Genomic DNA, 20956 nt, shown 5'->3' with positions numbered 1-20956 from the left:
AGGAAAAACTTTTTCTCCCAGAGAGTGGTTGTCATGGAGTTAACTATATCAATTTCTGCCCGTGACAGCAGACAGTAGGCCACTGCCCTCCCCCCCACCCCACAAAATGAGAAGGAAGGAAGAAAGGGAGGAAAAAAAACTGCGGCAACAACCTATGGAGGAAAACTTATTTAACTAACTATGATACAGGAATGCAAGATAACACAATATAATACAATCTGATCAAAATTGAGACTAATAAATCAAATAAGGAAGGAGAGAGAGTTCCCAAGACCGAGTCAAACCTGAAAAGCTTGGAACGGCTAGGAAAGCACCCTCCAGCACCCACTGCCAGGCAGTAAGAGACCGCCCCACCCGGAAGGGCCAGATCCCATGACTTCCGTAATGTATAGGGATAGGTGCCTGGAATTGGAGCATTAACACTTTAACTCCCAGTACACTGCCTGATGTTTTGGTGCGGAATAATGAGAACCAAAAAAAACCATAAAACCATTACATTCCACCCCTTATTCTACATCACTGCAGCATGCTTAATATATATACATATATATGAATAAACAAAAAATGATTAAAATGCATTACACATGTCTATATACATATACATAGAATTATCGACTGCACTCCCCCAGCATCAAGTTTCCTTGTGGTACACATTGAACATCCCCGTTTTTTTGCATTACCCACCAAGTGGACCCAGGTCCCCGGGCAAAAACAGTACCACGGAGAGGTTTGACCTGTCCAGAAGCTGGAAGAACCCAAACTGCCTTTCCCAACATGTTCTTTACATGTACAACAGGGACTTTATCTCCCTCTACGGTATGTAGGGAGCCGGATTGCGTAGGACCATCACGACTGATAGATCCTCTGGTATTGACTAACCAGGTAGCTTCTGCCAAATGCTTCTCCCAGTGTTTAAATGTACCACCTCCCATTGCTTTCAGCATAGTTTTTAACAACCCACTGTATCGTTCAATTTTACCAAAGGCTGGTGCATTGTAGGGAATATGGTAAATCCACTCAATGCCATGATCTTTAGCCCAAGTATTTACAAGAGAATTTTTGAAATGAGTCCCATTATCTGACTCAATTCTTTCTGGAGTGCCATGTCGCCACAGGACTTGTTTCTCAAGACCTAGTATGGTATTTCAGGCGGTAGCATGGGGTACTGCATATGTTTCAAGCCACCCAGTGGTTGCCTCCACCATAGTAAGCACATAACATTTACCACTGCGAGATCGTGGCAAGCTGATATAATCAACCTGCCATGTCTCCCCATATTTGTACTTTTGCCATCGACCTTCCCCCCAGAGTGGTTTCATCCTCTTGGCTTGTTTGATTATGGCACATGTTTCACAATCATGAATAACCTGTGCAATAGCGTCCATAGTTAAGTCCACCCCTCGGTCTCTAGCCCATTTATATGTTGCATCTCTCCCTTGACGGCCCGAGGTCTCATGGGCCCATCGAGCTAGAAATAATTCACCCTTGTTCTGCCAGTCCAGGTCTATTTGAGCCACCTCAATTTTGGCAGCTCGGCCTACCTGATGGTTATTTTGCTGTTCTTCAGTAGCCCTACTCTTGGGCACATGAGCATCTACATGGAGCACCTTTACAACCATATTCTTTATTCAGGCAGCAATATCTTTCCACAGCTCAGCAGCCCAAATAGGTTTACCCTTTCTTTGCCAGTTGTTTTGCTCCCACTGCTGTAACCACCCCCATAGAGCATTTGCCACCATCCATGAGTCAGTGTAAAGATAAAGCATTGGCCACCTCTCCCGTTCAGCAACATCCAAGGCCAGTTGGACAGCCTTTACCTCTGCAAATTGGCTCGATTCTCTTTTTTCCTTCAGTGGCCTCTGCAACTTGTCGTGTGGGGCTCCACACAGCAGCTTTCCATCTGCGATGCTTTCCCACAATATGACACGATCCATCTGTGAACAGGGCATATGTCTTCTCATTTTCTGGTAGTTCATTGTATGGTGGGGCCTCTTTAGCACGTGATACTTCTCCTGTTGATGATCCAAACCTTTTACCTTCAGGCCAGTCCATGATCACCTCTAGGATTCCTGGACGGCTGAGATTCCCCATCCATGCTCATTGCGTAATCAGCGCAATCTACTTACTCCAAGTGGCATCAGTTGCATGATGGGTGGAGGGAACCTTTCCCTTAAACATCCAGTTCAGCACTGGCAGTTGAGGTTCCAGAAAGAGCTGTGTTTCAGTACCAATTACTTCAGAAGCAACCCGAACCCCCTCATACGCGGCTAAGATCTCCTTTTCAGTTGGAGTGTAGCCCTCTTCCGACCTCCTGTAGGCTCAACTCCAGAATCCCGAGGGTTGGCCTCAGGTCTCTCCTGAGGCTCTTTGCCACAAACTCCAAGTGGGACCTTTCTCTCCAGCAACATGTAGAGGATGTTCTTTATACCCTGTCCCGTTCATACTAGCCCTAGGGCCACAGCACGGGCTATTTCCTGTTTGATCTGTTCAAAAGCCTGCTGCTGCTCCGGGCCCCATGTAAACTCATTCTTCATTCGCATCACATGATAAAGGGGACTTACAGTGAGGCTATAGTTTGGAACATGCATTCTCCAAAAGCCCACTGCGCCCAGAAAAGATTGTGTCTCTCTCTTGCTAGTGGGTGGAGACATGGCAGTGATTTTGTCAGTCACATCTGCTGGGATGTGACGACGGCCATCTTGCCACTTTATACCTAGGAACTGAATCTCCTGAGCAGGAACTTTCACTTTGCTCCGCTTAACAGCAAAACCAGCACACAGAAGAATTTGGATTATTCACTCTCCTTTTGTGAAGACTTCTTCTGCTGTATCGCCCCACACAAAGATATCATCAATGTACTGCAGGTGCTCAGGAGCACTGCCTTGTTCCAATACAGTTTGGATCAACCCATGGCAAATGGTTGGGCTGTGTCTCCACCCCTGGGGCAAACAGCTCCATGTGAAAGAAAACTATGGCTTAGATTCTTCAGCCAAAGGAATGGAAAAGAAGGCGTTAGCAATGTCAATGGTGGCATACCATTGGGCTGCCTTTGACTCTAGTTCATATTGGAGATCTAACATGTCTGGCACAGCAGCACTCAGTGGGGGTGTGATTTCATTCAGGCCACGGTAGTCCACCGTCAGTCTCCATTCTCCACTGGCTTTACGCACTGGCCATATGGAGCTGTTAAAGGGTGAGTGAGTTTTGCTGATCACTCCCTGACCCTCTAGTTGACGAATCATAAATGGGGATCAGGCAATCCCTGTTGGTGTGGTACTGCTGCCTGTGCACCGTTTTTGTGTCAATTGGTACCTGTTGCTCTTTTACTCATAGCAACCCCACAACAGACGGATCTTCTGACAGGCCAGGCAAAACAGACAGCTGCTTAATGTTGTCTATGTTCACAGCAGCTATCCCAAAGGCCCATCGATACCCCTTAGGATCCTTGAAATGCCCCCTTCTGAGATAATCAATACCTAGTATACATCAAGCCCCTGGGCCAGTTACAATAGGATGTTTTTGCCAGTCCTTACCAGTGAGGCTTATCTCGGCCTCCAACACAGTCAATTCTTGAGAGCCTCCAGTCACTCCAGAAATATGGATTGATTCTGTCCTTTCATGACTCAAGGGCATCAGAGTGCAATGTGCACCAGTATCCACCAGTGCCTTATATTTCAGTGGTTCTGACATGCCAGGCCATTGAATCCACACAGTCCAATATACTCGATTATCCCTTTCCCCCCCCCCGACTGAGGGCAGGGCCCCTCTATTCATTACCTGTGATAACTGGAGCAACTGCACTGGTGGTTGATATGCTTTGTAATTCTCTCACCAGTGCTCGTAGCACAGGAGTAGCTTGGTCGTGTCACTTCCTCATGTCTTCTCCATGGTCACATAGGTAACGCCACAAGGCAATTCGCGATGTATTATTCCTCACTGGAGCTGGAAAGCGTTTGTCTTTTAATAGCTGAGATTTTTGATGGTGCACGTGAGCAGGGAGGTTCATCATCATTAATTAGTTGGATTCGCATTAGTTTGACCAGCTCCTTCATTAGACTCTTTTGATCATCCTGATCTTCATCGAGTGTTTCTGATACTGCCACAGGTTTGTCACGATTAATCAGTAGAGACATTTGCTCCTGCATTTCATTCAGTTGGTCCGTTATTTGTGAGATGGCGGCAATGGAAACGTGAGTTGGGGGTAGCTGTTGTTCGTAGTTTTGGAGCATAAGAATCAATTCAAAAACTAAGGGTATTCTCTGTTGTTCCTGGTATCTGTCATTAGCTGACATTAATGTAGCAGCGTATCTGTCTGGTGCTGTTGTTATGAGTCTCTGCCATATCTCAGGCGTCGTTCTCACTCTCTCAGGGTTGCGGTCTTGTCGTGGGTGGTTAGGAACAAAGTTAGGGTCAAACAACATTTCCACCACAGCCATTTCCCTCAAATACTGGATACCCTTTTCAGCTGTATCCCATCTTTTCATCACAGGCTTCAAGCCGTCTTTGAAGCAATATCTTTCCTTCACAGCTATTAACACTCGTTCCCAGAGAGAGGCAGCCTCATCCAAACATAGACTAATTCTTCTATCAATAGCTGGATCTCTGGCAATGGCTCCTAGTTGGCGAGCTTCATTACCATCTAGAAACAAGCTATTGGCCCCGTGGTCCCAATAACGAAGCAACCAGGAAACAAGAGTTTCATTCGGGCCCCGTGTGAACTCCTTTCTTGAGCCTTGGATTTCAGTCATCTTCAGAGGCCAACAAGTAGTAATAAAGCCTTCCTTTTCATCACTCTTCTGCATGTCTCTTCATTTTTCCTTTTGCTTTTCGCGATGGTGGTGGTTCTGAGGAGGGCCCCTCGCCTGGATCTTCCTCCACCTCCTCCTCCGCTTCTTCTCTTTTCCGTTCAAGACACGTGGACACTCGTTTCCATTTCTTGCCTTCCACGGGAGCAACTGATATTATTACTGGTGTCTCTTGTAACTGATCAGATTTGACTTGGAGATTCCCCATTTTGGCTTGAACCTCAGCTTGAAAACTCTCTCTCTCCAGAATAGTATCATATAGGGCGCGGTAAGCACAAGCCAAACCCCAAATAAGTTGTACCTCCTTAGAGTTATGTAAGCCGCATTGTCCCTGACTCAAATACTGACTTAGTTTCTCAGGATCCCACAGGTGTTCAAGAATAAAATCCCATGTCATTGCGGGTCCCCATGCTTCTAAGATCTTTCCTAAACCCCTCTATATTCCCTGCCAGACAGCATTCTCTGGTTTTGGAGGAGACTCCTTCTCTTTATTATGAATGTGTTGGAATACATTCTGGGAAAACAATAGCATGCACAATAATAGCACGCACACCAACATGAGTATTAATTTGAGATTCAAAAATCATGTGACAAACCGAGAAGAAAGCCTAGAGACTGGTCTGAACATCATGTTGTTCGCAAAATTAGCCATTCCATCTGGGATGTAAATGTCAAAATTCAAACCATACCACACTGCATATAGGTACCATGCAGGTGTCTTCGTCAGTGCCCTTAGGTGGTTATATATGAACACAATTCCACAACAAGTAATAATGACATTGATAATTCGCCAGTAGGTTGCGAGTAACATGGTGGCTTTTAATCCTTTACACAGTGCCCCCACGATAAAGAGTGGGTTCATTGCTGGTGTCTACTAAAAAGGGGTTAATGAATTGAAACTAACAAGAGGAGGGAGGAAAAAAAAAAAAAAAAAAAAGAAAAAAGGCACTACCCAGACTAAGCAGTGCTCAAAGTTTACAAATATCCAAGAATACGGGCAGCACGCCTAGCTTTCAAGGTCAAGTTTTCCAGCACAGAAACCTAAACAACCGATAATGCTCTCTAACAAAGCTCTCTAAGAGCAGAGAGAGAGATTCGTTCTAAAAGCTAAAAAGCAGCTATGCCCGCATTCTCCACCAAAAAACCTGTCACGGAGTTAACAAGATCAATCTAAGCCTGTGACAGGGGGGCAGTAGGCCACTGCCCTCCCCCCCCACCCCACAAAATGAGAAGGAAGGAAGAAAGGGAGGAAAAAAAACAGCGGCAACAACCTATGGAGAAAAATTTATTTTACTAACTATGATATTGGAATGCAAGATAACACAATATAATACAATCTGATCAAAATTGAGACTAATAAATCAAATAAGGAAGGAGAGAGAGTTCCCAAGACCGAGTCAAACCTGAAAAGCTTGGAATGGCTAGGAAAGCACCCTACAGCACCCCTGCCAGGCAGTAAGAGACCGCCCCACCCGGAAGGGCCAGATCCCATGACTTCCGTAATGTATAGGGATAGGTGCCTGGAATTGGAGCATTAACACTTTAACTCCCAGTACACTGCCTGATGTTTTGGTGCGGAATACTGAGAACCAAAAAAAACCATAAAACCATGACAGTGGTTGAGCACTGGAATGGCCTGTCCAGGGAGGTGGTGGAGTCGCCGACCCTGGCAGTGTTCAGGAGGCGTCTGGATGAGGAGCTACGAGATATGGTTTAGTGGCTTGTGGTAGTCATGGTGATGGGAGGACGGTTGGACTAGAGGGTCTTGTATGTCCTTTCCAACCTTGCGATTCTATGATTCTATGATTCTATGACAGGTTGCCCAGAGAAACCTTTGGTGGAGCTGCCACCCTCCTGCTTGGAAGCCAAGGGCCCACGCCCATGAGGCGGTGACGGTGATGTCACAATGGGTGTCATGGAGTGGCCATTGTGACGCGTGAAGCTTGGAGCAGAGCAAGGCTGCCGGGCTCAGGCCGAGCGTCAGTGCGGCCTGGTGAGGCGTGGAGAGAGGAGGGACTCTCGCAGTGCTCACCGTCGACGCAAATGATGTATGCTAGGAAGCGGAAGTTCTCTGACTCGCAAGAGCCAGGTGAGAGCACAGCATCCCTGAGCCCAGCTCCCAGCTCTGGGGCTCTGCCTGCAGCTGAGAGCTGAGAGGGGAGGAAGGGGCAGGCAGAAGCTCCCAGACAGGCATGGGGCAGGGCCCCTCTGCTCCTTGGCAAGGGGGCCCAGCTTGGGCTGTGGCTGCCTTGGGCCTGCCATGGCCCCTTCCCCTCCACCGCCTCCAGCCAGCACGGCAGGCACAGAGCAGGACCCTGGGGACAGCCCTCAGGGAGGGACACCTGGCCCCGCCAGCTGTTCACCGCTGCTCACATTTTGCTCTCTCCTCTGCAGTGTGCGTGCTGTGTGGCCGGGCAGATGTCAACCCGGACACCTTCGGGCGCATATTTGATCAGATTTGGTTTTGGGTCCATGAGTTCTGCTTGGTGAGTTCCCTTGAGCAATCCTCACTGTTTCCTGGTGGATGCTCTCCTCGTTCCTGTCCTCATGAGATCCTGCTCTTTTCTCTCCTACAGATTTTTGCCAACATCTCCTTTGACAAAGGACCGACGGAGGAGGGAACTGTGGGCATTGACCTTGCAGTCCTCGCACGCACGGTCAAGCAGGCAAACCAGAAGGTGAGGACCTGAACGGAGCAGGCAGACTTGTGTCCCAAGAGGCTCACACCAGCTTAGCCTGGACACAAAGAAAGCAATTGCAGCCTTTCCAACCGCCTCCAGGACAAAGTCCTGTGATTGGAGATGCGCCCTGTCCGCCAGGCGGCTTTGTAGAGTGTGACCAAGCAATTCCCACATCCTGTGCCCTGCCCAGAGGTGTGGGGCTGGCTGTGGAGGCCCTGAGCCTGCTGCTGATGGGGCTGTCCTGCTCTTTCCAGCAATGCTGTGTTTGTGGAGAGAGGGGCGCTGCCATCGCCTGTGCTGAGAGCGGATGTGCACGTAGCTTCCATCTGCCGTGTGCCAAGGACGGGCAATGCATCACCCAGTTCTTTGGACAGCACAGGTAAGGGTTGTCAGCAGCAGCCAAGCCAGGGAGGATCCCGCAGCGACAGCACCCAGCAGCCTGCCAGAGCCAGAGACAGGGCCTGGGGCTCCTGCGTGGTCCTCTGCCCTCCACCCATCACTTCTCAGCATGCCCATCCCTTCCATCTTCCCCCAGGTCCTTCTGCTTTGAGCACCGCCTTCGACAGACAACAGTGACAGCTCCAGCAAAAGGCACCACCTGCGCCATCTGCCAGGAGGCCGTGGGGAACATCGCATCCTACCACACCCTGGCGTGCCCAGTTTGCAAACATGCCTGGTTCCACCGGGGCTGCATCCAGGTAGGAGTCCTCCCCTCACCCTGCTGGCACGCTTCATGCTAAGCAGCACCAAGCACTGCTCACGCTCACCCTGCTTGTTCTTCTCCTGCAGCAACAGGCGCTGAATGATGGCATGGCGTGCTTCCGCTGCCCTGTCTGTCAAGACAACACCCTATTCCGTATGGAGATGTCCATCATTGGGATCCAAATCCCAGACAGGTTGGTGTCCTTCTGCCCAGTTCTGCTGCAGTGCCGGGCCTGCCCAGGGAGTGTCTCGGCTCTTGGCTGTCACCTGAGCTTGTGTCCCAGCCTCATGGAGAAGTTGGAAATGGGGTTAGGGTGGATGAGGTGGGATAACCTTGGATCTGATGCCGGGGACGCTGGGGCCTCATCACTTTCCCTCCCTTCTCTTGTAGAACACCAGCACGGGAGGACAACCGTGCATACGCACCACTTCTACAGAGGCACCGGCGCTGTGATGCCATCATGTGCTTTTACCATGGAGGCAGGGAGCTGGCAGAAGAAGAGGGGTGAGTTACCGCAGCAGCTCTCTGTGGCTCCATGGGGGATCTCACGGAGCCTCAGCACAGGCTGGGGGAGCAAGGACTGAGCAGCAGAGATGTGTCGGGGACTCCCTGGCTTGGCTCACTTAGTCCTCACAGCCCAACCCCCTTGCTTCCCCAGGCCCTGGCAGCTGATCCTGTGCAGCTCCTGTGGAGCGGAGAGCACCCACCGACAGTGCTCCCGCTCAAGCATCAGAATGAACATGTGGGACTGTGACAGATGTGCTGGCCTGGGTACCGGTAAGAGGCAATGAGGCGCGTGGCACGGGGCTGGGGCCAGGCAAGGCCTGGCAGCAAGTGCTCGGGGCAGCTTTGCCAGAGTCTCTCTGCTCCACGAGGGATGGCAGCCTGTCCCTACCCGGGGCTACAGGTTCCTCCTGCTGACCTTCCGCCTCCCCTTACAGCCTCCAGAGCCATCTCGGAGCTCGCGGCACTCAGCACTGCCAGACAGCAGAGCCTGGAGTCATCCCACAGCCCCCAGGAGCCTGAGGACAGCTGCTCCAGCCCCAACAGCCAGGCAGCGTCCGGGCCATCACATAGGTCCCAGCTGCCGGAGCTCAGCTGCCAGACCAGTGAGCTGGGGACAATCTGCTCCCATATTCCTGACCATCAGGGGACAGTGGAGCAGCACCACGCACAGCATGGGAGCAGCCATACACCCACCCCAGCCATTGAAAGCAGCTCCCGCGTCTCCACCAGACGGGGCAGATCGGGATCCTCCAGAGCAGCCACAGCAGCTGCGCGCAGGAGGCGTCCCAGGCAGCGGAGAACAAGGAGCGCACGAAGCCGCTCCCCGCTGCAAGGTCGGGCCCCAGGATCCCAGAGCCGGACCAGAAGACCTCGAGGCAGCAGGCGAACACCATCTCCAGCTGCTCAGAGCAGAACCCGCAGCACCACCAGAGCGGCAACGCAGAGGTCCGTGAGGGCTCCCCAGCGTTCACGCACTGCGGACCGGCCCAGGCAGCCACGGCAGGCCCGCACGCGAAGCCGTTCCTCAGTGGCACAACGAGCCCCAAATGTCCACGGCCGGCTCAGAGGAGGCTGCAGGAGAAAGCCCCAACAGCAGAGGCTATCTCGGCCATGAAGTGACTCCCGGGTCTAACATCGAAGATAACATCACCCCCCGATAAGCACAAAAAAAGATGGCTTGTTCCAACAGCGGGGGCTATCCCGGGCATGAAGTCACTCCTGGATCCAACATCAACACCAGCATCCCCGCCCCCTACTTTCCCCCAAACAGCCAGCCCCAAGAATTATCTCATGGAAGCTGTTGCAACAGTGCGGTCTATCCAGGCATGTTGTCACTCCTGGGTGCAACATCGATCCAAGATCTGCCGATCCCCTCCCCCCCACCCAACAATCATCCCAGAAATAGATGACATGGAAGCAGTTCCAACAGGGGGGTTATCCCAGGCATGAAGTCACTCCTGGGTCTAAGATCGGAGCCAACATCCGCTCCCCTGCACAATTAGCCTGAAAATAGACGGCATGGAAATAGCCGTGGGCCAGTACCATGTGCTGGCTCTAGTCCCAAGTGTCCAACACAATAAACCCTACCATCCCACACACATTTCATTGTCAGCTTCTTTTTCCCCGCTTGTCCTGATGTGGGCAGACTAAGGCGCTGGGATCACAGGGTTTTCTCCTCCTCAGATGGAGGACGGTTGGACTAGATGTTCTTTTGTGTCCTTTCCGACCCTGTGATTTTATGATTTTCTCTTATAGGGGGCTTCTCTTTCAGGGACGTCTAACAGGCTGTGGCAGGTATTTAACAGAGGAGAAAAGCTTGCTTTTTCACCTCTTCTGTGGAGTCCATATATATATATATACATACATACACACACACCAGAGGCAATAACAAATGTCATATCATTATCAAAGCCATTAAACATGCTCAAGTAATTGTTCAATAAGCCACAAATACATCATTGAGGTACTGGCTACGACTTGTTTTCATTAAATAATAAACATTATAAAAGCAGTGTATTATTGCGACCTAATCGTAGGTACTGACACGAACTGGAAACAGACCATGAGAATATTAATGCTATTCTTAATCTAGGGGAAATAACACACTTTATTCTTTCCTATTCTGTTCATAATACTAAGCTCTCTAGTAATTTTGAAGTGTAATAGCAGTATTATTTCTATATTATTTTTCTTAATACTAATAGTATTACAACCTGTAAATTACCTTAAGCATTATAATACCATTGTTGCTCCAACACATTAACTGGTCACATCTACTAACGCAGTCACCACAAGTTCCATTGCAATGGAATAAAATTCAGCTTAACTTTTCTAAATGAATTAACTCTTTAGAGGAAACTTTCTTCATGTTCTAAAGCCACAGAGAGAGACAACAAGTGAGCTGAGTAAGAAAACCAATGCATGAACCTTGCATCGTCAGTGGGGTTTTTGGTCAATATGGTATCATTACAAAATTCTGGACTGCTTACACATTCTTAATCTCCAGAACTGATTAGAGGGCATAGGATTACCTACTGGTCAGACTCAAGGACTAAATACCCAACCTCCACCGAGGAAGTTCCTCCACATACAACTCTGCCTTTTTCTGAGAGGATAAACATTGCTTTCACTTAAAGAGATGGAAATAAAAAAGTACTTCCATAGACAAAGACTGTATTCATCCAGTCTATCAAAATAAGTAGATAAACTCCCAGAGGAAATTCAGCCAGAAGGCAGCTTTAGTAAAGCACTTCCAGAAATGTTTGTCCATTAGTTGGCCTGGGAAAACAATATGTGAGACGAGGTGGTGTTCTGGCCCAGAATGGTTAAACATGAGGGAATTCAGCCACTGGCAGCACTTCAATTTCCATCAACAGATTACAAGCCACACATGTTTTCATGACAGTAGTTATTAACTTTTGCATTAATTTACGACGCTTCCACAACCACTACATACTTGCAGATTCTAAGAGAAGAAAATCCTGGAGAGACTGATCATAATTTCAGGGAAATTTTAACCATTTGTATATGTATGTATTAATAAATAAACTACATAGCAAGTTAATTGAAAAAAAAAATAATCTTTCACAGTCTTACATGGATATACTACACATTGCCATCTGATCAAAATGTGGTGATCCAATGCATACAGAAACAGTACTGAAATTATCCATTAGACCGAATTGGACAACTGATAGTCACAAGTTTACTTATGTTTAATTTTTTACTTAAAGATAGCAAAACTGTTTTTGAGAAGGGAATGAATATGCACACTTTCTAAGTACATAATCTTTGTGTTTCTCTATTTATTTCATAAAATGTTTACCAAAAACATTAAAGATATCAGCATCACCTACCATCACTATCTGACTTAAAGATAATCAAGAAAAAAATAGTAGGTTATCAATTTCTTTTTTTTTTTTTTTAATGTATTCAAAGTGCAAAGCAAAGTAGTTTTTAATACTATGGTATCCATTAAATTAACTAATTATGGGGCTTATGCCCCTACCTTAACTCTTACAAAAATTTAAACACTAGAACTACAGCATTCCAAGTTGCTTTTCACCAGTTAAAAGTAGCAAATCTTTCATCAAAATGCAGAGGTCTGGCTTCATTCTGCTCACTTGCCTACCAAAGAGCCTGAAATACAAGCTGAAAGAGCTACTGAATCACCGTTCTACAATGTGCTATCAGCACAGACATCAGATACCATCCTTCTCAATCCAACCAGCTTTAAACAACACCGGTGCATTTGTACTTTGCATCCTTTATACAGGTTACGAAGCCTACATTTCACTTCCTTTTTTCATGTGTTCAAGGATTAACATCACAGAATGCCTTGGGTTGGAAGGGACCCCAAAGACTGTCAAGTTCCAACCCCTCTGCCACAAGCAGGACTATCAACCTCCAGATGTGGTACCCTTACCTGGAAAACAATATGATTTGTGAACGTTTGATACAACGAACAAAGTACTCTGTTATTGCTTCCATGAGCTGCAGGTTCTGAAGACTTGAATAATGGTCTAAAGCTCTTGAACACTGGAATGGCTTCCAATTGCTCTTGGAATATACCCTATGCATGCTAACAACTGTTCTGTAACAATTTTATTCCAGTATAAACAGAATATGTTTTAAGCACAGTACAGATGGGAACACAGGTTTTGTTCCATCTTACAACGTTGCATTAATGTTCTTTCATGTTTACTACATAACTAAATATGAAAGGAGTCTTTTTAGGTTTTTCTTGTTTGTATTACCTAGAAGTCTCTGCATTGCACCAAAGTGAAAGGCATAAAACGTTCTACCTGAACAGTGTACACTGAGCTCTTAAGTTTCTGCTTCAAAACTGAAGTCCAGTAATGATGAAAAATTATATCAGCTCTAAAAGTACATAAGTGTCCAGAAGACTGATAGATACCTGAGTTGTACAGAAAATTGCAGGCTTTTTCCACTTGAAAGTATGGATCTCGACTTAAGAAAAAAACAAAAAACAAAACAAACAAACACTGCACAGACATTCCTCATGCCCCTGAATTCGGGAGAGATTGCTTTCTCAGTCGGAATAGAACAGGAGGGGTAGGTATGCTGAATCTGAACAACAGAAATCTGTTCTTCATGAGGTCGGCATAGCAGCAGAAACTTCACTCTCAGAACATGTTCTGAAGAAGAACAGCTCCATTTGCTACAGTGCTTCTTCAATGTTTTTAACAACACAAACTTCAACCAGAGTTCAGTCCATAAAACACCTCAAGTAACAGCTAAGTAAACACTTCCATCTTTTAAATCTATTTTATGAGACATGGCAAGAGCCTTTACACTCCAGCCAAGTATTTATTTTAATCATATACAGTATGTAGAAAGTAAAATAAGAAATTCTTGATTATCTCTAGGGAAAAAAAAAAAAAAAAAAACAACCTAGAAAAGATGCAAAAGCTGCTAACAAGACTTTTAAAATGTTATTTTCATTTTGGTATTTTTGTTTTAGATTTAGTCTGATAGTTTATATTTCAAAAGCACAGACTCTTCAAACCAGTTTTAAGAGAACGTGAAGATTTTATATAATCCTATAAATACAACACATTCCTTGGCCATACAGCAATAGCCCCTGTAAAACAGATCAGGTGTGTGAAAAGCCAGCCTGCTCCCTACCTTCCACAGGCCAATGCCCAACTACCAGAAACTGAGCTACAGAAAACCTGATGAAAATCACTGAGAAGTGTCAAGGGACAAAATACTTATGTTACAAAACAAACATTTCCATACTGTAAATATGTTTAGATGAACTCTAAGCAACCAACATTCAGCTCGAATACAACACAAGCTTTCCTGTCAAAGTCCAGTTCAAAGAGGAGAGATTTTTCTATTACATATTGATTTCCTTTGCTGCTGATTAAAAAAAAAAAAGCCCGATTCATTTTCTTGGGCATTTATATAGACCTAGCTAATTACATACTCCATCAGCCTAACACAATTAAATAACAATATAATGATGTGTAGAAAACAACTGCTATATATGCAGACAGTTTAAGTAGCACTAATTACACCCTAATTTTTAAAATCCATCATAATGAGTCTTTCTTACCATTCTCAGAGGAGAAGACAATGAGTAGGTTAATATTTGTGATCTGCGTGTTGTATTATCTTTTTAACAAAATCACTGAAAGAAACTATGAATTACCACACAAATCCACCAAGTTCACCATACAGCCAAACTGATGTCCAATTCAAACTGGAAGTTTTTACTTGCTAATAATTACCAGCATCAAACTCAACAGAAGGAATGTATTTTTAAAATGCTACACCCCAGCTCTGCAGCTACGTTCCGTGTGTTTCTATGAAGTCTCTCACAGTAATTACAATCTCTACAGTCTCTGAAAATACACAACTAATAAAGTAATGGTTTTACATACAAAAGGGCTATCAGAAAGGGTTTTTTTTTTTTGCAGGTAAACCATCTAACTACCATACTTTGTGTCTTCAAAGTGGTAACAGTAAATATTAAAGCAGTTGAAAATATTCTGCAATACAGAGAAATCTAGAATTCATAGAAATAACAGTAACTACTATTTTAACTGCTGTTAAAAACGTACTTTTGATCAAACAGAAGACTTAAAACAGAGCGATTATAAGTAATCCACCCGGACAGTGCTCCCTACTGCTATCCTTCCACAATTATTATTATTATTATTTTTTTTTTTTTTTAGAAAAAAGTGAAGTTAAGAAAATTGATTTTAAAAGACAAAAGAAGTCAGGTAAAAATTGATACAAAATGTTGAGAAGGTAGTATCAGTTGATTTGCTGCTTTTAATGTGTATTTAATATCAAAATTGGATATATAGCCCCAGGGTCTTATCTACCATTTGTCTTGAGGGTACGAAATTTAACTGCTTATAATAAATAGATAAATAGCAGTAATAAAAACATTAAGTACGTTTGTTTCAAATACTGTTATTAACAAACAAACCTTCTCTTTTGAGCTTCAGTCTCTCTCCTGGCTCGTTCTAATGCCAATTCTTCTGCAATTCTTTTCTTTAGTTCTTCATCATTAACTACAATTAAAAGAAAATTAAATGAAGTGTTAACAGAGCACAATATATTCCTAATTACAGAAACAACTGCATAATACATTATTTTTTCTATAAAACAAAGTGCTTTCTTGTGATTTAACCGCCTTTCAAATTTTAATGTACAATGCTAGAGAGCCATTAAAAATTATACTCATTAAACAACTTTCCCATTAACAGTATCTTCTGAAAATTATGAAAAAGCATACAGTTAAATTAAAAGTGATATAGTTAAATTAAGGACATTTTACTTAAAAAAAAAATACACATTTGAAGTAAAATCAGGGCAAACATCTGAGCCTTAAGCAGAAAAGGCAAGCATGCTTTTTACTCATATGAAAGAGAGGGAAATAAATTCCTATGTAATTAATCAAGTATTTTTATACATATATTTTCCTCAACAACAGAGCATTTCTAACATCTTACGTACCGATATTTTTAGTCTCTCCTGATGGAAAAAAGTTTTTGCCTTAAATTCTCTTCATTTCACTTAAGCAGGTGGGCATGGAATAAGCATTTATTTTATTTTGACTCAGCCAGATGAATGAGTCCAAAGTCTGGATGAGAACTGACAAAGCAGGGCACCAAATTCTTCAAGTCTATGAATTAACTTTCCCCACACACAAGTAGTATAAGTACATATACTATAAGATCCACGAGCTTGAAAAACATGCAAGTCTACCAAAAGCCATTCAATGAGATTTCTGTTTACAAAAACAAACAAACAAACAAAAACCCACAAAACTCCCTTCATAGAATCATAGAGTGGCTTGCGTTGGAAGGGACCCCAAGGATCAACCTCCATATCTAATACCAGACCAGGCTGCCCAGGGCCCCATCCAACTTGGCCTTGAACACCTCCAGGACAGGGCACTCACAGCCTCCCTTCATCACGCTTTGATCACAGAATCATAAAAGCTCCATAAGTCCACTAAGATCATCCCATCTAACAATCAACATCCTCACCATGCCCACTAAACCATGTCCATCCTTCAGTGCCACTTTAACACATTTCTTGAACACTTCCACAGATATCGACTCCACCACCTCCCTGGGCAGCCTGTTCCAATGCATCACCACTCTTTCTGAGAAGGAATTTTTCCTAATATCCAATCTGAATTGATATTCAAGTGCTTGGTCTTGCAAGCTACTACACTGATGCTATTCAATATGAACAATCTGTGCATCCATGAGCAACTGTAGAGATCAGAAATTTTGCATTTACTTCCTTCAACTGAAGCTGTAGCAATTAAACATGTTTCAGTAGACTTCCAGAGGAAAGGTTGTTTCAATCAGAACACAAACCAACCACACATTTGCTCATTTTTGAGATAGTTTCGTACATCTTTTTCTCCATACAAAGGCAAATTGACACAAGCAAAGCAGGAATGAAACAAATCAAATACTGTTAAGATTGAGCAATACTTGTAAATACTTGTAAGAATGAGCAATGCTCTCCATTTTCAGAATATGCATTGGCTTCATAACCAAAAGTTGCACCAACTTCTGCTGCTAACTCATCAGACAATGTTGATTTGTAGCAGTAATTAAGAGTGACCTTTTATTTATATATAGAAAGTTACACATACACACACAAGTGTGTACACACACACACACACACACACACACACAATATAAGTATATATATAAAAAAGTAACTCTACAGTACTTAAATCTTCCAGTACAGGCATCAGGAAAGTTTCCTTACTCGTATGAAGCAGCTGGCTCAAATTCCATTCTCTGGACCCACAGAGCAACAAAACATGCAGTCTCACTCCAAAAACCAAAACATAGATGTTCAATTCAAGGTAGTACAACCTTCTCAGAAATAGAAACGAAAACACTAGCTTAAGTAGCTGTAAGACAGCAACTGCATTTTAAGGCAGGAATCAATTGCATGTTAACAGTTATAAAGCAGTGCCCTTACAGTTTGTGTTTGTATTAAGTATTTATGCAAAGCGACAGCACTCAACAATTGTCAGCAGTCAGAAACTTGTGGAAATACTGGGGCAAAGGAGAATGAGACATCTGCCTTTCAGGTAATGCTTAAAAAGTAATTTAAAGAAAGAGGTAGATTTACCCAGAAGTGGAACATTTTCAGTTTAGACTTCCTTAGACGGTCAGGTTTGAGTCTATATATCATACATACTCCAGCAAAGTGCTTCAATCACCAAACTAGCATCAAATTTAAGTAAAGACAACCCTGAGTGTTAGGGTTTGGGTTTTTTTTGGAACAAATTTCTCAGCTAAAGTGCTTTAGAGGGTGCCTCTAAATCACAACACAAATCAGGGCTGTCTCCAATTCTGGTATCTCCTTTGTGGAACCAACTTTTTGTTTTACATTAGGCAGCACTCAGACGTTGTGAACCAAAAGGATGTACAAAAAAGCCAATGACAAACGTGATCTCTGTGATGCTGCCTTCAAGAGTCAGTTTGATCTGCAAACATTATCTATCCAGCATCATTAGCCCACGTTCCTTTTACAGTTAAAAGAGCCCAGTGTGCAATTCTCTCATCTAAAGTAGATGTTTTATGAATGAATGAAGCAGCTTCATTGACTCTATGGGAATCCTGAGCAACTAATTCAGTTATAAACAATCTAAGTAAAGCAGTAAGTAAAGAAATCGATAGCCATTCTGCCAGACACAGCAAAAGCTTACTCAGATGATGGAGTTGTAACAGGAAAGGACGAGGGGACACTTGTGAGCCTGAATCTGTGATTCTGTAAAGTGAGTTTCTGTAAAACTCTGAAGTCAAATTATATATGAAAATCCAGAGGTAAACGTAAATATATTTAAACAGATATTTAAACTACTACAAACCCTGGAAGAAAAGCAAGTGTCCATTTTATTGGGACTATCTCTACTGACTGCCATCACTGTTCCCCTACTTCCCAATCTGAGGCTACACAAGTACATGCTCACAACCTCTGTTTGAAGACACCGAGCTGCTGCACCACACCTGTACATTCCCAAACAAAGATCAAATAGAACACTCACCCAAAGAGACAAAAAGTTTAGCCAAACGTCAGGCAATCACAAGGATGCTGGTTTCGTACTGCAGCACACATTAATCTCCCCTGCACCTCAGTGAGCAACACAAGCCAAAATGAAAGCTGTTAAGGTTCTGCATTTGTACACTTAGAAATGATTAAGCTGTCATAAAAGCAAAAAAATTTCACATCACATCTACCTTATTCACAGAACAATCTGAGAACCCATGATCAAGCGTTTCTTACTGCAGTTTTGTACTTCAATATTTCACATCCTTTTAATACTGCACCTGAGAATACAGGAAACGTTGTGTAAGAATGCTGTTCACCAGCATTTATATCATGAGTTTCATTGCTTTGGTGCACAAAAACAAATACAGGAACTTTAACAGACCATAAAATAGTCTTTAAAGTCATAATAAGAAGAGATTCAGGCGTCAGCCAATAAAGACATTTGACCTTAACAATCAATTAGATTGCCCATCGATCTGCCAAATACTAATAGGGAAAAAAAGTGGAGCCATAGATCACTCAATAGAATTATTGTAAGATATAATTAGGTAGCTCCCCAGTGGGAAGTTTATGATGTTTCAGTAAAAAATTGCAGTTTTATAAGTAGGAGAGGTATGTTCTGGGAGAAGAAGCTTTTAGAAAGAAAAAAGTTAATTTATTACACTGGGAATGAGGAAAAAAATGGAACTGTTCTAGGTAAAACCAACACCATTTCCCTGCAATGGAAATCTCTGCTCAGACTACAGGACGTTAAAACCAAACAGCTGACAATCTGGTGGAGAATATTACAATATGGTAGATGTAAGTCTGCAAAAATAAGCATAATCAGGACACGATAAGCATACAGCAGCTGCCAAAAATTACTTAGCTATTCCTATCTCTTTAGTATTTCAAGTTCTTCAGGACACTGTAATCAGTGTCAAACTCGTTTTTAACTGCATCCCAGAGAAGAGAAACTTGGAAGATTTTCAGACAACTATATTTAGGAAGGTCACACTTAACCTTAGTGCTTCGTTATGCTCCTACAAGAGGCTAAAATGCAACTCTACTGTATTCAGCAAGTCTGAATGTGCTAATGCACAGTTCACATCACAGGACAATTTAGATAGATGGTCAGTAATGGGAACTATACTCTGAAAGCCATAGTGCTCTACCCAGAAATAACTCTGTCCTCTTAGCATGTGAGTTGTGGATGCTGATAGGTGTCTGATAAGCTGTATTCTCTCTGGGATAATGGAAGTGGAGTACCACCAGCTGCACTGCCAATAGGCTCATTACCCTGCTCAGCTCCAGCAGCAGGTTGCACAGTGCTTAACAGACTGATCATCCTGCTCCGTGTAACATCACCACAGACGTGAACACTGGTGTAAGAGTCAAGTTAACACAAAGAACTCTTGCCTGGAGCTTCACAGACCAAGCAATGATGGTCAGAGAACACTTTGCCATTTGGTTGCCTCCAGGATGAAGGAACCTGAGTTCCTTCTGGCTATCTCCTCCTCTGAAATGCTTTGTTTGATATACAGATATTTATGTCTAATAGCAAGCCACAAACATAAGATGCATTTCCTCCTCTTCACACGCAGAATTTAACTTGAAGATGAGCAAAGATAAGTTCACCAATTTTTAAACAAACCATTTCTACGTACTTCAGTGACATGTCAATGCATGTACTCGGTACACTCAGCTTCTTTAACGCTCAAGACAAAGACTTAAGACATCTGGAGAAACTATAAACTACAGTCAACATCTATCTAATAGCTAAAATCTATGGCCGTGCCCAAAAGAAAGGAGAGAAAACGTCCAAAATAAAAGCTGCAGCACATTTACACTGCAGCAGGGTTTTGACAAATACACAAGCAGACCAGCAGTTATGCAAATGCAACAGCATTTCCACACTGATGCTACTTTGTTTTAATAAAAAAGACCAGAATATCTCACTCATACAGATAGATACTGTTCTCTGTAATCTACAGCGTAATATACTTGCTTTAAGAAAAAAAAAAAAACAACCACAGAACTACAGGAGTGCATAAAGTAATCTACTTAACATTTTCTATGTGTCCTTCGAAAATCAGATGAAAAAATAAAACATACATATTCACAGGGTCCAAAAGACTTGGAGTAGTTATAGCTCCTCAATCCTCATTGATTGCTCCTAGGGGTACTGAAGAGCTCAAGCATTCCCCAATAGTTACAGAGGCTTCAGAGAAAAAAAAATAATAATAATAAAATGCACCTCCATTGTTGGAACACTCAAAAGCCATCTACCAGCACCATGGACCCAAAGCCAAGAGCTTTGCAACAAGCAAAATTCTATAGAAGACAACAGCAACCCTAACTCTAGGTCTACTGTAGATTGCTGCGTTAGGATATATGCAACTCATGTATTTGGACAATATTTCCTTCCATTTGCTTTGTCCTTGTTGTCCATTCAAATCAAAAGATCAAGAATCATAAATTCTCTTGCTTAAAGCTGCTTTATAGAAAAAAATATTTAACAAGATAATAAAATGTAGCAAGAAGGCAGCACCGAAAGCTGCAAACAACACACATTAGTTACTTGCAGCTTGAAAAAGGTTAGATGGAGAAGTGACAAATATGATACAGACAAATTAATCAAACAACTTCTAGCTTGCAGAGGTAAGAGTCTGCCCGTTAGTCTTGGGATTTCAAAAAAAAAAAAAAATCATTAA

General features: G+C 43.5%; 2 protein-coding genes and 1 pseudogene across 4 annotated transcripts in view; 1 reads left to right on the top strand and 2 right to left on the bottom strand.

Moving 5' to 3' along the window:
- LOC146545178 (uncharacterized) overlaps positions 1 to 15153 on the bottom strand; it is a 252501-nt pseudogene extending 237348 nt beyond the window's left edge. The window contains exon 1 of the transcript XR_014880346.1: positions 926 to 15153. The product of XR_014880346.1 is annotated as an uncharacterized LOC146545178 (transcript). The remainder of the gene's footprint in view (positions 1 to 925) is intronic.
- The window catches only part of CHCHD3 (coiled-coil-helix-coiled-coil-helix domain containing 3), a 195032-nt gene that overhangs the window by 150760 nt on the left and 23316 nt on the right, over positions 1 to 20956 (bottom strand). For both annotated transcript variants that reach the window (XM_085212975.1, XM_085213047.1), the window contains exon 3: positions 15160 to 15244. In XM_085212975.1, the coding sequence (XP_085069101.1) occupies positions 15160 to 15244 (85 nt within the window). The remainder of the gene's footprint in view (positions 1 to 15159; positions 15245 to 20956) is intronic.
- LOC109364399 (E3 ubiquitin-protein ligase PHF7-like) lies at positions 6849 to 9810 on the top strand. Its single transcript, XM_085216768.1, has 9 exons — positions 6849 to 6894; positions 7200 to 7291; positions 7382 to 7483; positions 7741 to 7865; positions 8022 to 8184; positions 8276 to 8382; positions 8580 to 8693; positions 8848 to 8966; positions 9131 to 9810. The coding sequence occupies exons 1-9, from the start codon at positions 6849 to 6851 to the stop codon at positions 9808 to 9810; spliced, it is 1548 nt and encodes a 515-aa protein (XP_085072894.1).

Source organism: Meleagris gallopavo, chromosome 1 (assembly GCF_905368555.1).
Source record: "Meleagris gallopavo chromosome 1, MGAL_WU_HG_1.1, whole genome shotgun sequence".
Classification (NCBI taxonomy): Eukaryota; Metazoa; Chordata; class Aves; order Galliformes; family Phasianidae; genus Meleagris; species Meleagris gallopavo.
The sequence above is the reverse complement of the archived record's forward strand: the minus strand, read 5'-3'. Positions and strand labels throughout refer to the sequence as shown.